Source organism: Hemitrygon akajei, chromosome 21 (genome assembly GCF_048418815.1).
Source record: "Hemitrygon akajei chromosome 21, sHemAka1.3, whole genome shotgun sequence".
Taxonomy (NCBI): domain Eukaryota; kingdom Metazoa; phylum Chordata; class Chondrichthyes; order Myliobatiformes; family Dasyatidae; genus Hemitrygon; species Hemitrygon akajei.
This window is the reverse complement of record NC_133144.1, coordinates 70,213,591-70,227,532: the sequence shown is the minus strand read 5'-3', so window position 1 is coordinate 70,227,532 and position 13,942 is coordinate 70,213,591. Positions and strand designations below refer to the sequence as shown.

General features: G+C 40.9%; 1 protein-coding gene across 5 annotated transcripts in view; it reads left to right on the top strand.

The window, feature by feature from the left end:
• Positions 1-13,942, top strand: part of LOC140714427 (adenosine kinase-like) — a 283,738-nt gene that overhangs the window by 145,242 nt on the left and 124,554 nt on the right. For all 5 annotated transcript variants that reach the window (XR_012095871.1, XM_073025719.1, XM_073025720.1 and 2 more), the window contains exon 5: positions 1,190-1,362. Coding sequence is in view for 4 of the 5 variants with exons in the window: in XM_073025719.1 (XP_072881820.1) it covers positions 1,190-1,362 (173 nt within the window). In the remaining variant the exon portion in view is untranslated. The remainder of the gene's footprint in view (positions 1-1,189; positions 1,363-13,942) is intronic.

Sequence of the window (13,942 nt, the reverse complement as noted above, 5' to 3'; positions counted from 1 at the left end):
CAGTCAGTGTTTTGGCCCAAAATCTCATCTGTACTTATTTCCATAGATGCTGGCCTACTGAGTTCCTCCAGCTTTTTTTGTGGTTGCTCAGATTTCCAGCATCTGCAGATTTTCTCTTGTTTGGGCTGTTAATGATTAAGTTTGTGAAAAACAGTTTAAGTAACTTCTGTGATTTACAAAACTTCAATGAAATCAGGAATGTGGAAATTTCTAACATACAGTATGGAAAGTATGGTGTTGCGCTTCAGGTTGCATTTTGAGAAGTTGATCATGTTTGAAATTCAATGTATTTTATTGCTGTCTATTCCTATATTTTATGTTCATAGTACACATGTTGTATATTAGAACATTTTGTTCCCAGATAACTGTATATGGTGGATGGCATCCTATGCAGAGGTGTAAAGAATTAATGAATGCTAAGAAAATACAGCGTATAGGGTTGACAAAAATACAAAGATGACAAAGTATAGAAGGCCTGTGCGAAGTAATTTATTAATGTGTCTCAACAAGTAAAAGGATTATACCGGCATAGTTACTGAGATCTGAATTGAATGTGCATTCCATTCCATTCCACTGGCACAGGTAAGGTGATGCTGAACAATGGAAGAGAGATGCTGGGTCTCCATATGGTGAGGTCAAATGCATCAGAAGTTATGAGAAACCTGAGTAGTTATGAGGAAAGGCAGATTGCTCTCTTTATATAAGACGTGAAGATATTAACAGAGGTTTCAAAATATTGACCTATTGGTGGAAGGATTTGCACTTAAAATTTTAAGGCGATAGGCAAAGGAGAAAAATATTTTTGCAGAATGAGTTCATATTGTTTGCAATGTTTAGCCTAACAGTTTGATAGAGCAACATTCAGTACTTGCTTTTTAGAGAGAAATCTTGGGACTATTGAAGAAGCTGGGGAGGAGGCAGGTGACATTGCTTCTTTGTAGGTGGACTGAAGAGGCCATTTGGCTGTTATTCTGCATTAATCTATGTTTGTGGTCACAATCACAAAGGACATAATTTACAACTTTGATTGGGGCTGCTTCAGGATTATGGCAGGGGTGGGCATCTAGGTGAATTTATAGAAGTCTAAATTGTGAGAACTGTGGGCTTGTATTTTGGAGGTGATTGCATATTGGTGGACTGTCTTAGATCTATGTCATACTTTGAAACAATTTTTTCTCTTTACTTGCAGTGGATGATTCAGCAACCCCATAAAGTAGCAACTTTCTTTGGGTGCATTGGAAGAGATAAATTTGGTGACATCCTGAAGAAAAAAGCTGAAGAAGCGCATGTTGATGCCCATTACTATGAACAAAGTGAACAGCCAACTGGCACTTGTGCTGCCTGCATCACTGGTGACAACAGGTCAGCGAATCCTTTCAAGAAACTTGGTTTTAAGGTTAGAATACTTGTTTTATTTAAAAGGTCAAATGCCGTTCCAAATGACTGGTCAGTGGATCTTCAGTACTGTTTCATTCAAGGTTTGTTTATTTCAGTGCAGCTGTCTGCTGTTTGAGAGTCCTTGTTGAGATTAGTGTTGTTAATCATCAAACAAAAGAACTGTTGTATTAATATTATAATTTCCAAGTAATTCCAAATTACTCCCCAGACTTTAGGGAAACAAGCAGAATGAGCAGATGTGTATTCATGGGCTCTACTTCATAAATGGTTAATGCCTAGTAATTATAATTTTTGTTCATTTAAACTCTTCTGTCTTGGTTGTCTTCTCTGCTATCTGACCAACAAAAGCAATCTTTTCCTGTTAATCACATCCCAGCTCCCAAAAATCTTGATTTATTTAAAACTCGGTCTTCTCTGCTGTGGTGGAAATAAACTTCCGATGACATCCTTATTTGTGGTGTACTCCATGTTAATCTATGTTACTCCTTTCCCATGGGTAGTAAATCCTTCCAAAGTGTTGATGACTATAGCCCTATCCACTTGTGCAATGTTTATTTACTTGTATGCACTGAAGGGCCTGTATAGTGCTGTAGGTTTTCTATGTTTCTATGAAATACTGCTATGTTGGGCTTTACTTTCTCACTATCAAATTTCAAGTTGAACTCAATGATATTGTGATCACCGTCTCCTAAGGGTTCTTTTACCTTAAGCTCCCTAATCGTCTGCGGTTCATTACATAACACCCAATCCAGTATAGTTGATCTGTCCTATCCTGAGACCCAGCATTCCAATTCCCACCCCTATGACAAATTAGTTTGACCTTCCCCAACAACTCTAACAAACCTGCCCTTTAGAATACTGGTTCCCCTCAGGTTCAGGTGTAACCCATCTCTTTTGTACAGGTTATACCTACCCTAGAAGAGGTATCTCATAGGAAAAGTGGCAATTCCAGACTAAACTTGAATCGTCGAAGGATGCTTGACACTTGTCACAGGGCTTGAATACTATCATCTCTTATAAAGTTAAATCAAGCACATAGGTGACAACAAGGCTTTGCTTCCTGATGAGCCTAATGCTTTTTATGCTCACTTTGACTGTCAAAAAATGGATGAGTTATCACAAACTCAATCACCCTCAGATGGTCCTGTGATTTCAGTATCTGAGGCTGGCATGCGAACAGCCTTCATGAGGGTGAACAAACTAAAAGCCTCCAGCCTTGACGGGGTACCTAGCCAAGTCCTTAAAACCCAGTGCTGATCAACTGGCTGGAGGGCTGACTGAGATCTTTTAACCTCTTGCTGCAGCAGTCTGAGGTATCCATCTACTTCAAGCAGGCTTTGATAATACCGTTGGCTCAGAGGAACGTGGTAACCTGCTTCAGTGCTATTGCCCAGTAGCGCTTACCTCCACAGTGATGAAGTGTTTTGAGAGTTTTGTGTTGAAACATATCAACTCCTGCCTGAGAAGCAACTTGGATCTGCTCCAATTTGCCCACTAAAGTAACAGGTCAGCAGCAGATACCATCTCACTGACTCTTCACTCAACCTTGGAATATCTGGACAGCAAAGATGCATCTATCAAGATGCTCTTTATCAACTACAGCTCAGCATTCAATGCCACCTTCCCCTCAAAACTAATCAAAAAGTTCCAAGACTTTGGCTTCAATACCTCCTTGTGCAATTGGATCCTCAATTTCCTCACTTGCAAACCCTAGTTAGTTTGGATTGGCAATAACATTGACACTCAAAGCTGCTGGAAAGGTTGACTGTGTGATTAAGAAAGTATACGGTGTATTGGCCTTCATCAACAGTGGGATTGAGTTCAAGAGCTGAGATATAATGTTACAGCTATATAGGACCCTGGTCAGACCCCACTTGGAGTACTGTGCTCAGTTCTGGTCACCTCACTACAGGAAGGATGTAGAATCTATAGAAAGGGTGCAGAGGAGATTTACAAGGATGTTGCCTGGATTGGGGAGCCTGCTTTGTGAGAATATGTTGAGTGAACTTGGCCTTTTCTCCTTGGAGCAACAGAGGATGAGAGGTGACCTGATAGAGGCATATAAGATGATGAGAGGCATTGATCGTGTGGATAGTCAGAGGCTTTTTCCCAAGGCTGAAATGGCTAACACGAGAGGGCACAGTTTTAAAGTGTTTGTAAGTAGGTATAGAGGAGATGTCAGGGGTAAGTTTTTTACGCAGAATGGTGAGTGCATGGAATGGGCTGCCAGCGACAGTGGTGGAGGCGGATACAATAGGGTCTTTTCAGAGACTCCTGGATAGGTACATGGACCTTAGAAAAACAGAGGGCTATGGGTAACCCTAGGTAATTTCTAAAGTAAGTACATGTTCGGCCTGTATTGTGCTGTAGGTTTTCTATGTTTTATGTTTTCTAACATTTCCACAATCAACATCAGTGTGCTTGCACCACAAGGCTGTGTGCTTAGTCCCCTGCTCTGCTTACTTTACGCTTATGACTGTGTGGCTAAACACATCTCCAATACCATACAGGTAGTCCCCAAGTTACAAACGTCCAATGTACGGTCAACTAGTACATACAAACCGGGGAAGGAGAACGCCGTCCGCCTTTTAAAGTTGGATAGCGACGCCGTACACCATTTTAAGTCGTTGCCGTTGACACTGTGTTGAGTGTTTAACTTTGTATTTGGCTTAAATTTTTCTTAGTAAGATTCACCCTGACCCCGCCCCCGCACCCCCGTTCCAGTCGGATGGTGGCCTAATGAGATCAGTGCCGGGCTCGAGAGCGGAGATTCAATCCAGTGACAGTCCGCTCCCGTGCTGGGTTGATGTCAATCCAGTGACTCCCGTACCATCCGTGCCGGGTTGATGTCGAGCTCGCAACTCAACTTCATAAAAAAAAACACTGCCACCTCCAGTTTAAATTCCCATACGGAATATTGTGGAGGATCAAATATCCAAACCCAGCACAGCCCCCACTTGTCCCATTTAGCCTATCTCAGTGCGGTGGTCCTTAGGACCCAGCGGACCTCGGGAACCGGCGCAACTCGGGACCCGCAGTGTTTCTGTTCTATTGACAGGAAGTGATCGCGATTGAAAATAAGGTGGAAATAATAAAGCGTTTGGAAAGAGGTGAAACGCTATCGGTCATTGGAAAAGCGTTAGGCTACAGTCGGTCAACGATCGGAACAATTTTAAAGGATAACGGATAAAGTGAAAATAATGGAGCATGTGAAAAGCCCTGCCCTGATGAAAGCAACAATTATTACTAAGCAATGCAGTGGTTTAATTATTGGAATACATATGTTTCTTAAGTGATTTATATGTATAGAAAGGTAAAATATATACTATATAGTAAGACAAACGTTTCACGAACTGACGCTAAATAATACCGGATGTACTTGTTCCGACTTACGTACAAATCTGACTTAAAGACGGACTCAGGAACGGAACTCATACGTAACCTGGGGACTGCCTGTATTCAAGTTTGCTGACAACAGCACCGTCGTAAGTTGTCAAAGGTTGTGATGAATCAGCGTTTGGGAAGGAGACTGAAAATCTAGCTGGGTGGTGCCATAATACCAACCTCTTAGTCAATGTCAACAAAACCAAGGGGCTGATTAATGACTCCGGGAGAAGGGATTCAGAGATCCATGAGCCAGTCCTCATCGAAGGAACAGAGGTTGAGTGTGTCAGCGACTTTAAAATCCTCATTGTTATTATTTCGGAGGACCTGTCCTGTGCTCAGCACATAGTTGAGTGTATAAAGTGAGGACAGAAGGATGAATGCAAGGCCCTGGTTGAGGTCTTGGTCAAATGGTGGAAGCTGAATCATCTGCAGCTCAACATCAGTGAAACAAAAGAGATGGTGATGGACTTTAGGAAAACTAAGCCTGCACTGCTCCCTGTTACTATTGATGCTGAGGACATGGATGTGGTGAGGACCTACAAGTACCTGGGGTTGCACCTGGATGACAGGCTTGAGTGCATCACCAACACAGAGGCTGTGCACAAGAAGGGCTAGAGTTGCCTCTACTTCCTGAGGAGATTGCGGCCCTTTGGAGTATGCAGGCCTCTTTTGTACATGTTTTCACTAGTACAGTCTTCAATGTGGTGGTGTGCTGGGGCAATGGCATCAACATGGGTGATGCCAACAGGCTCCATAAACTGATTAGAAAGGGTGGCTCTGTTATAGGAGTCAAACTGGACACACTGGAGGCTGTGGTAGAACAAAGGACCCTACAAAAAATCCTGGCAATTTTGGACAATGTTTCTCACCTTCTGCATGCTACCTTGGCGGAACAGAGGAACACGTCTAGTAATAGACTAAGTCAACTGCACTGCTCCAAAGAGCGATATATGAGGTCTTTCTTACCTTTGGCCATTAGGCTCTATAATGAGTACCATAGCTGGGGAAGTGAAGTGATGAACCCCTCTTGTTAGACTGTTTGAGGCAACTTATTTTTTATTCTTTCTTACTTCTCTTCTAACATTTATATATCTGTGCACTTGTAATGCTACTGTGGCACTGTAATTTCATTTGGGATCAATAAAGTATCTATCTATCTATCCAGAAACTGTTGGAGCCTGTGACTTACAGTTTGGAGTTCAATTGAGCGATCTAGCACTCTGCTGGCCCCAAGAAAATTCCAGGAGAGGATCACGAGTGCAAGCTGTGCCAAACAGGAGACCAGAAATGGGATGCAAGGCCATAATCGACTCCATTTCTCACCAATTGAAACACTGAGGAAGATTGAAATATTGAGGCAAACGCAGAGGAGGCTAAGTCAGTGATCGCTCATAATAGGTCGGGCCAGGGCCGAGAGGCTGAAGTTCGCTACACATGGGAGGGATGGGAGGCTGCATCGGGCCAGAGGTCACTTCGAATGTAGGCCACGTCAGGAGCCTATTTTTGGCAGATGAAGTGCAATTATGAAAAAAGCATGGCAGCACCTCTACTTTCTTAGGAGTTTGCCACAATTTGGCATGACATCTAAAACTTTGACCAACTTCTACAGGTGTGTAGTGAGAGTATATTGACTGGCTGCATTACAGCCTGGTATGGAAAATCCTACAAAAAGTAGTGAATACAGTCCAGTCCATCAGGAGTAAAGCCCTCCCAACATTGAGCACATCCTCACAAAACATTGTTGCAGGAAAACAGCACTCATTATCAGAGACTGCCACCGCCCAGGACATGTACTTTTCTCACTGCTGCCATCAGGGAGAAAGTACACAGGAATCACACCACAAGTTCAGAAACAGTTATTAACCGTCAACCATCAGGCTCTTAAACCAAAGGAGATAACATCACTTGCCCTATCATTGAAATGTTCCCACAGCCTATGGACTCACTGTTAAGGACTCTTCTTCTCATGTTTTCAATATTTATTGCTTATTTATTTATTATCATAATTTTTTTTCTTCTTGTATTTCAAAGGTTCATTTTATTATCAAAGTATGTAAGCAGAGTACCTGAGATTCATCTTCTCCAGATAGCCATAAAGTATAGAAAAACCATGGAAGGTGTTGAGGCCCCCCTTCTGCACAAGAAAGAAAAAGAAACAAAACTCACAAACTCCATATCACCCCAACCTCTCCCTCACACAAAAACTTAACAGATCTCCCACCCAAATACGGCAGCTAAAACATCAAAACCCAAACCCGCAAGCTCTTCCCATGCAAAAAAGGTAGCGACAATAACACCAAACACCCAACCCCTCTCTCACCCAAAAAAGTAACATATTGCCCACCCGCCAATCAGCAACAAGAAAGAAAATACAGAAAAACTGAAGGAGACCAATATAAACTGCAGTCCACACAGTTCAAAAACATCCTCCGTCACCATTGAGGAGAGCAACAGCTCGAACTCAGTCCTTCCATGGCCTTCATCTGCCGAGAATAGCTTCCTGTGAGAAGCGACCTCTGGCCTGATGCAGCATCTTGACCCTGGCCTGATCCGTTATGAACGATTGTCGACCTAGCCTCCTCTGCATTTTCTTTGATGTTTCAATCTTCCTCAATGTTTTAGTTGGCGAGAAATGAAGTTGATCATGGCCTTGCATCCTGTCTCTGGTCTCCTGTTCGGAAGGGAGTTCAGTTTCAGCTTATGTGGCTGAATTGAAGAGATTGTCCAAGCATTGTCATTGCAGGAATGGGCTTAACGATGCACTGAGAGATCATTTACTTTGCAGAATCATCCAAGAGTATGTCAGGCAGACAAAATTAAATGGACTGCACAGGGGAGAGATAAAGTGGAAGTAAAGTTGCAGTTTCAAAAAGAGTACTAATCTGATAATGATGAGGTGTAACACAAGACCGGGTAGCCTCGAGATTTACATTGAAAACTAACAACAGACAAGCAATTTGGCTTATACCAGAAGTGAATTATAATTAAAATGGAATTAGACACTGGCTCAGCTGTGTCAGTCATTCCACAAAATAAGTTTGAACATAATTCAAAGATACTGAACTGAAGTCTGCAGATATCCTGCTCAGAATTTATACTGGAGAAAATTTAATTCCTGTGGGAATGATACTCATTATGGCAAAATACAACAACCAGCAAGCCACATTGGGCTTGTATGTGGTAAAAACAGGAGGGGCAGCGTTATGGGGACGTGAATGACTGAGACAAGTACAACTTGATTAGAGATCCATCCATCATTTACATGCCACATCCCCTAAAATAGTGTCAACTGAAAATGATTGAAGAAAGATACTGGATGATGCCACAACTCTCCATGCAATACACCATGAACCATTGCCAAAAGGACCATGTTGCTCAGAGGAATCGTGATAGTGACTAAAAGAGTGGTCTGACTACAACAATTTTTGTAGGCAACTTATCTGAGAAAGCTTCTGATATATTAATCAGGCAGTTACTTGTGAAATGTGACGGTTTTAAGCTGAAAGAGAATTCAAGGAACTTCAGGAAAGTTGCAAACATTCAGCTTTCATGAGTGTAAAGAACCAGAATTTACTCTGCATGCATTAAGGTTATTGCAGGAACTTCAAATGAGAGACCAAAAGATGCTTGTAAAAATAGATGCAAAGATGAAAGTCCAGCTGCACGAATGGAAGACCAAAAAGAAAAGAGTCAACGGAGATACAAAAATAGGATTCAGCAGAGCTGCTGTGGATGAGGAAAACAATAGGAGAGATCAGATCGTAAAGGGTGCAATAGAAGGATTATTAAGAGATACTGCAGTGAACTAAAGGGATCTACCCAATATGAAACTATACACCCTAGAAAGAAGAAAAAAGAAATGAAAGAGGAGGATGACATGTGCTATGGAAATAGAAGATAAATTAGACCTAATTTTTCAATAAATAAGCAAATTCAGAGATACAAGAAACTAGAAGAAAATAGGTGAGAAAATGAAAGACAAGTAGTTGAAAAGGAAAGAAGAGATGGGGGTGAAAGAGAAAGAAAGTGAGAAAAAAAAGAAAGGGATCAAGAGCAGGATAAGAGAGAGAAAGAAGCCAGGACTGGGAGAGAAGCAAAGATGAAAGTAAATCTAGAGATAAAAGCTGAGAAAAGGAGAAGAAAGGTGTACAGAAGTGTTGTAGCCACTTCCTGCAATCTCAGAGCCAACACTTAAAACCTCCACGTACAAACAAGCTTGAGGAACTCAGCAGGTCGGGCAGCATCCGTTGAAATGAACAGTCAGCATATCGGGCCGTGACCCTTCGTCAGGACTCAGGGTCCTCCATGGAGGAGGCCCCAGAACCAGAGATTGTTTACACAGACACAAGTCTCACCTGCCAAGTAGAGTGACCTCCCTCGTCAGGAAAAATGTTACTCTGCTGTGGATGTCTATGTAGTAGTTGTATTATATAGTATAGAGTATATGTATATAAGTTGAGATGAATTCTGTATTGAGTTAGAGTTTATAGCTAAGCAGGGAAAACTATTGTGTATTTAATATTTCAGTAATATTTGAGTAATACTGTAAATATATTGTTTAACATTCTTGGTCCTTCAAATACTTCATTATGGGTTATATGTAAAAGCACATGAATGGTATACGTCATCTCACCACCATGTGATACATGCTCACCTCGCTCAAAGTTAAAAATGATATTAGACTCCCATTCCCGGCTCTCTTGTTTCCCTTTTGATTAGTTTTTATGTTTTGGAGTTGCAAAACGTAGCAGACAGGTATGTGGAATGGAAAGGTTTAGAATTTAATGGGCATGGTAAATGGAAGTAGAGTGCATAAATATGACCTAAAATGTGATCAGATCTTCACATAAGTCCTAAAACTAGATAAAGAGAACCCAATAAATTAATTACACGAAAACATTATACTTGTTCATTTATTTATTGAGAAAAATGATCCAATATTACATGTATTTGTTGGGAAAGTTTGTGAACCTTTGCTTTCAGTAATTGGTGTTCCCCCCCACCACCATAGTTGAAAATAATTTCTCTTACTGTGGACTGGTGAACACTTAGGTCTTTAGAAATGCTTTTGAAGCCTTTTCCATCTTCATGCCTCTCTACAATTCTTCTAAGATCCTCTGAAAGTTGTTTTGATTGAGGCATGGTGCACAAAAAAATAGATTTTTCTTGAGAAGAGCAGACTCTGTCAGTAACCTGACTTAGTGTATCTTTTTTTTATAGGGCAGGGCACCTCTACAACCCACACCTCCAATCTCATTTCATTGATTGGAACACCTGACTCCAAATAGCTTTTGAAGTAGGCATTATCCCAGAGGTTCACATTTTTTGTGTAATATTGGATCATTTTTCTCAATATATGAATGAACAAGTATAATGTTTTTTTCTGTTATTTATTTAATTAGGTTCTCATCTAGTTTTAGGACTTGCAGGAAGATCTGATCACATTTTACCTCATTTTTGCAGAAGTAGAGAAAATTCTACAGGGTTCACAAACTTTTGAACGTCACTGTAGTGACAGCTTGGCATGGTCCAGGTGGGCTGAAGGGTCTGTTTTGTGCTGTATGACTCTATGTTTCATGCTGTAGATAAAGGGAAACTTGGGGATGTATTATAATTGTGTTTCCAAAGGCATTTGGAAAGTTGTTGAATGAACTTCAACCTTGTAGTAGACAAAGTATTAAAAGTACATTATCTCAATGGCAAGAAATGGTAAAGCTGTGACCTGGGTGAACTAGTGCATAATCCATTCAGTGATGTTATGCAGGTCTGCAAATGAGTAAGAAAGCTAAAAATGTTCAAATTTATTAAAAGGATAATTGGATACAAAATTAGGAAAATTAGTCTTCAGTTATAAATGAACTTGACCAAACCACTAGAGCTGTATTGTGATTAGTACTCGTCTCTGTTTAAAGAGAAATGTAAAAACAGTGTAAGTCGTTCAGAGGAGATTTACTGGACTTGTACCTGGAATGTGCAGGTTATCTTATGAGAAAAGATTGGACAGGGTCAGCTCAAATTCACTGAATGCAGACTTTAGGGTCCTTGAAATGGTGGAACTGCAGTGGATGTAACGTGTTATAAAGGGACCTGGAACTGGGGCCACTTAAGTAGTTGCTAAGTTAAGTGAAAGATGAAGTAAGTGTTTTCTTCTGATGTACAAGAGTGCTGGAATCAAAATGTTGAGAGGGTAAAAGGTTACTAGGAGTTGGTGGAAATGCAGTATTAAGTCAGCTCAGTGGTTTTCTCATAAATGGCAGAACAACCTGCGGTATGTGTTCCAACATTTTCAGGTTGACAGGCTGTAGTTAATGTGGTCTACAGGAGTTAGTGCTTGGGCCCCAGCAATTCACAATCTATGTCAGTTTTTCAGCTGATGGGACCACATGCTGAGTTTCAAATTTGCTGCTGATGCAAATATAAGATGAATTGTGAATGCAGAAGACTTCAGGGGTCCTTGAGATGGTGGAGCTACAGGGAATGTAACGTGTTATAAGAACTTGAGGAATGGCCAGATAATTGGCAGATGAGATTCAAGACACATAATGTGGTACATTTGCAAAAGAAGAATTTGGAGTTGGAAGGTGAGTCTGGAGAGGTAGAGGAATCACTGAAAGTTAGTGTGTAGATGAGAGAAAGCAAACCAAACATGAATTTTGTTTTTGGAGAGAGAACTGAAAGAGGAAAATCTGGTTAGCCAGATTTAGAGATCTGTGCATGATTTTGCTGAGAAAGGAAGGCTGAGGGATGATACAGTGGATTCTAGTTAACAGGGACCGGCTGAGACCAGTACATTTTGGCGGAATTAAGCGGCTGCCCCAAATAGCCGAAGTTTCATGGAAATAGTTTTAAAAAGACTAACTACCATTTAACTGAGTAACAAATTACCGTAGATTCCGGATTATAAGCCGCTACTTTTTTCCCACATTTTGAACAGCTTTGAACTCTGCGGCCTTTAATCCAGAGCGGCTAATACATGGTTTTTTTTCATGCCGCCTCGTAAACATTTTGCCTCGTAACAGTAGACCAATAAAATTGATGAGTAGTTCACAGAGGTCCAATGAAATTGTATGATAAATCAAGCGCACTTTCACAATTAAATTCTTGTAAATCAGTCATTTGTACTCACCCTCATCAACATGGAAAACACTCGAAGAAAAGCATTGTGCTGCCTTTATGGCAGTTACTTAGTTTATAATATTTTCGCTTAGTAATTCATTTGTTAGTTAAAGTTAGAAGTGTTTTAACTATATTTGTTTTCTGTACTACATCCCGGGATGCTATGACGTCACACCCGGTTTCGCCGTGTCTTGTGGGATATATACGGGAAGGTGGGGGCATTACGCGAGCGCATCAGACCCGATTAGACCCGATCGCGTTACGCGAGCGCGTCAGACCCGAGCGCATCAGACCCGATTAGACCCGATCGCGTTACGCGAGCGCATCAGACCCGAGCGCATCAGACCCGATTAGACCCGATCGCGTTACGCGAGCTCATCAGACCCGAGCGCGTCAGACCCGAGCGAAAACGCTGCTTTTAAGTTAAAGGCGATCAATAACTTTTCCTGGTAGGCTGCAGTATATATATTTTTACCAGTCGCTAGGAGATATTGGAATGTTGTTCGTGCTGTTCAGTAAAAAAGTATATGCAACGTAATTTGTGTTACCGATACGTATGTATATTTAAAAGTAGCGGTGCGGCCTAAAATCCGGTGCGGCCTTTACAATTAAAAAATTGATTTTATTTCTAAAATTAGAGCCAGCGGCTTTTAATCAGGTGCGCTCTGTAGTCCGGAATCTACGGTATGTATTTAAATGAAATACAAAACAAATTATAACACTACTCACTACAGTACTATAAAACTATTAATTATCAACAGAAGAATTAATCCAGTGTACGCTGCCATGTTCTTTTGATTGACTGTAAATGTACAAAATCAGCATAAACACCTAGCGTAGATAATGGACTGTGTTTATTGCTTTCCTTTTTATTTGGTGTCTGTCGGCCCAAGTGAGTAAATAACACAGCATACACTACTGAAGCTATTTAAAAACTTCACTCTTAAGTATGGTGTAGTTCCTAATGGCAGCACAAGTACACACGACTGACACTAGTTAGAAACTGTTGCATCCTCCAAACTTTCATTTTCATTATAATATTCAAGATGGTTGTCTACCTTCAAATTCTTCTTAGTTTGTAACTAGCTGAAGCAGTGAAATCATTTCAGTATCAGGTTTAATATTACCGGAATATGTCATGAAATTTGTTGTCTTTGCAGCAGCAGTACAATGCTAATAATAAAAAAAGCATCAATTACAGTGAATATAATAATTAAATAGTTAAATAAATAGTGCAAAAATAAAAAGGTAGTGAGAATGCTCATGGGTTCAGACTCCGTTCAGAAATTGGATGGCAGAGGGGAAGAAGCTGTTCTGAGTCACTGAGTTTGCGCCTTTGGACTTCTGTACCTCCTTCAGGATGGTAGCAGTGAGAACAAGGCATGGCCTAGGTGATGGGGCTTCTGAATATAACCATATAACAATTGCAGCACGGAAACAGCCCATCTCGGCCCTTCTAGTCCGTGCCGAACACTTACTCTCACCTAGTCCCACTGGCCCGTAACAGCCCATAACCCTCCATTCCTTTCCTGTACATATACCTATCCAATTTTACTTTAAATGACAATACCGAACCTGCCTCTACCACTTCTACTGGAAGCTCGTTCCACACAGCTGCCACTCTCTGAGTAAAGAAATTCCCCCTCGTGTTACCCTTAAACTTTTGACCCCTAACTCTCAACTCATGTCCTCTTGTTTGAATCTCCCCTACTCTCAATGGAAAAAGCCTATCCACGTCAACTCTATCGATCCCCCTCATTATTTTAAATACCTCTATCAAGTCCCCCCTCAACCTCCTACACTCCAAAGAATAAAGACCTAACTTGTTCAATCTTTCCCTGTAACTTAGGTGCTGAAACCCAGGTAACATCCTAATAAATCTTCTCTGTACTCTCTCTATTTTGTTGACATCTTTCCTATAATTCGGTGACCAGAACTGTACACGATACTCCAAATTCGACCTTACCAAAGGCTTGTACAATTTTAACGTTACATCCCAACTCCTATATTCAATGCTCTGATTTATAAAGGCCAACATACC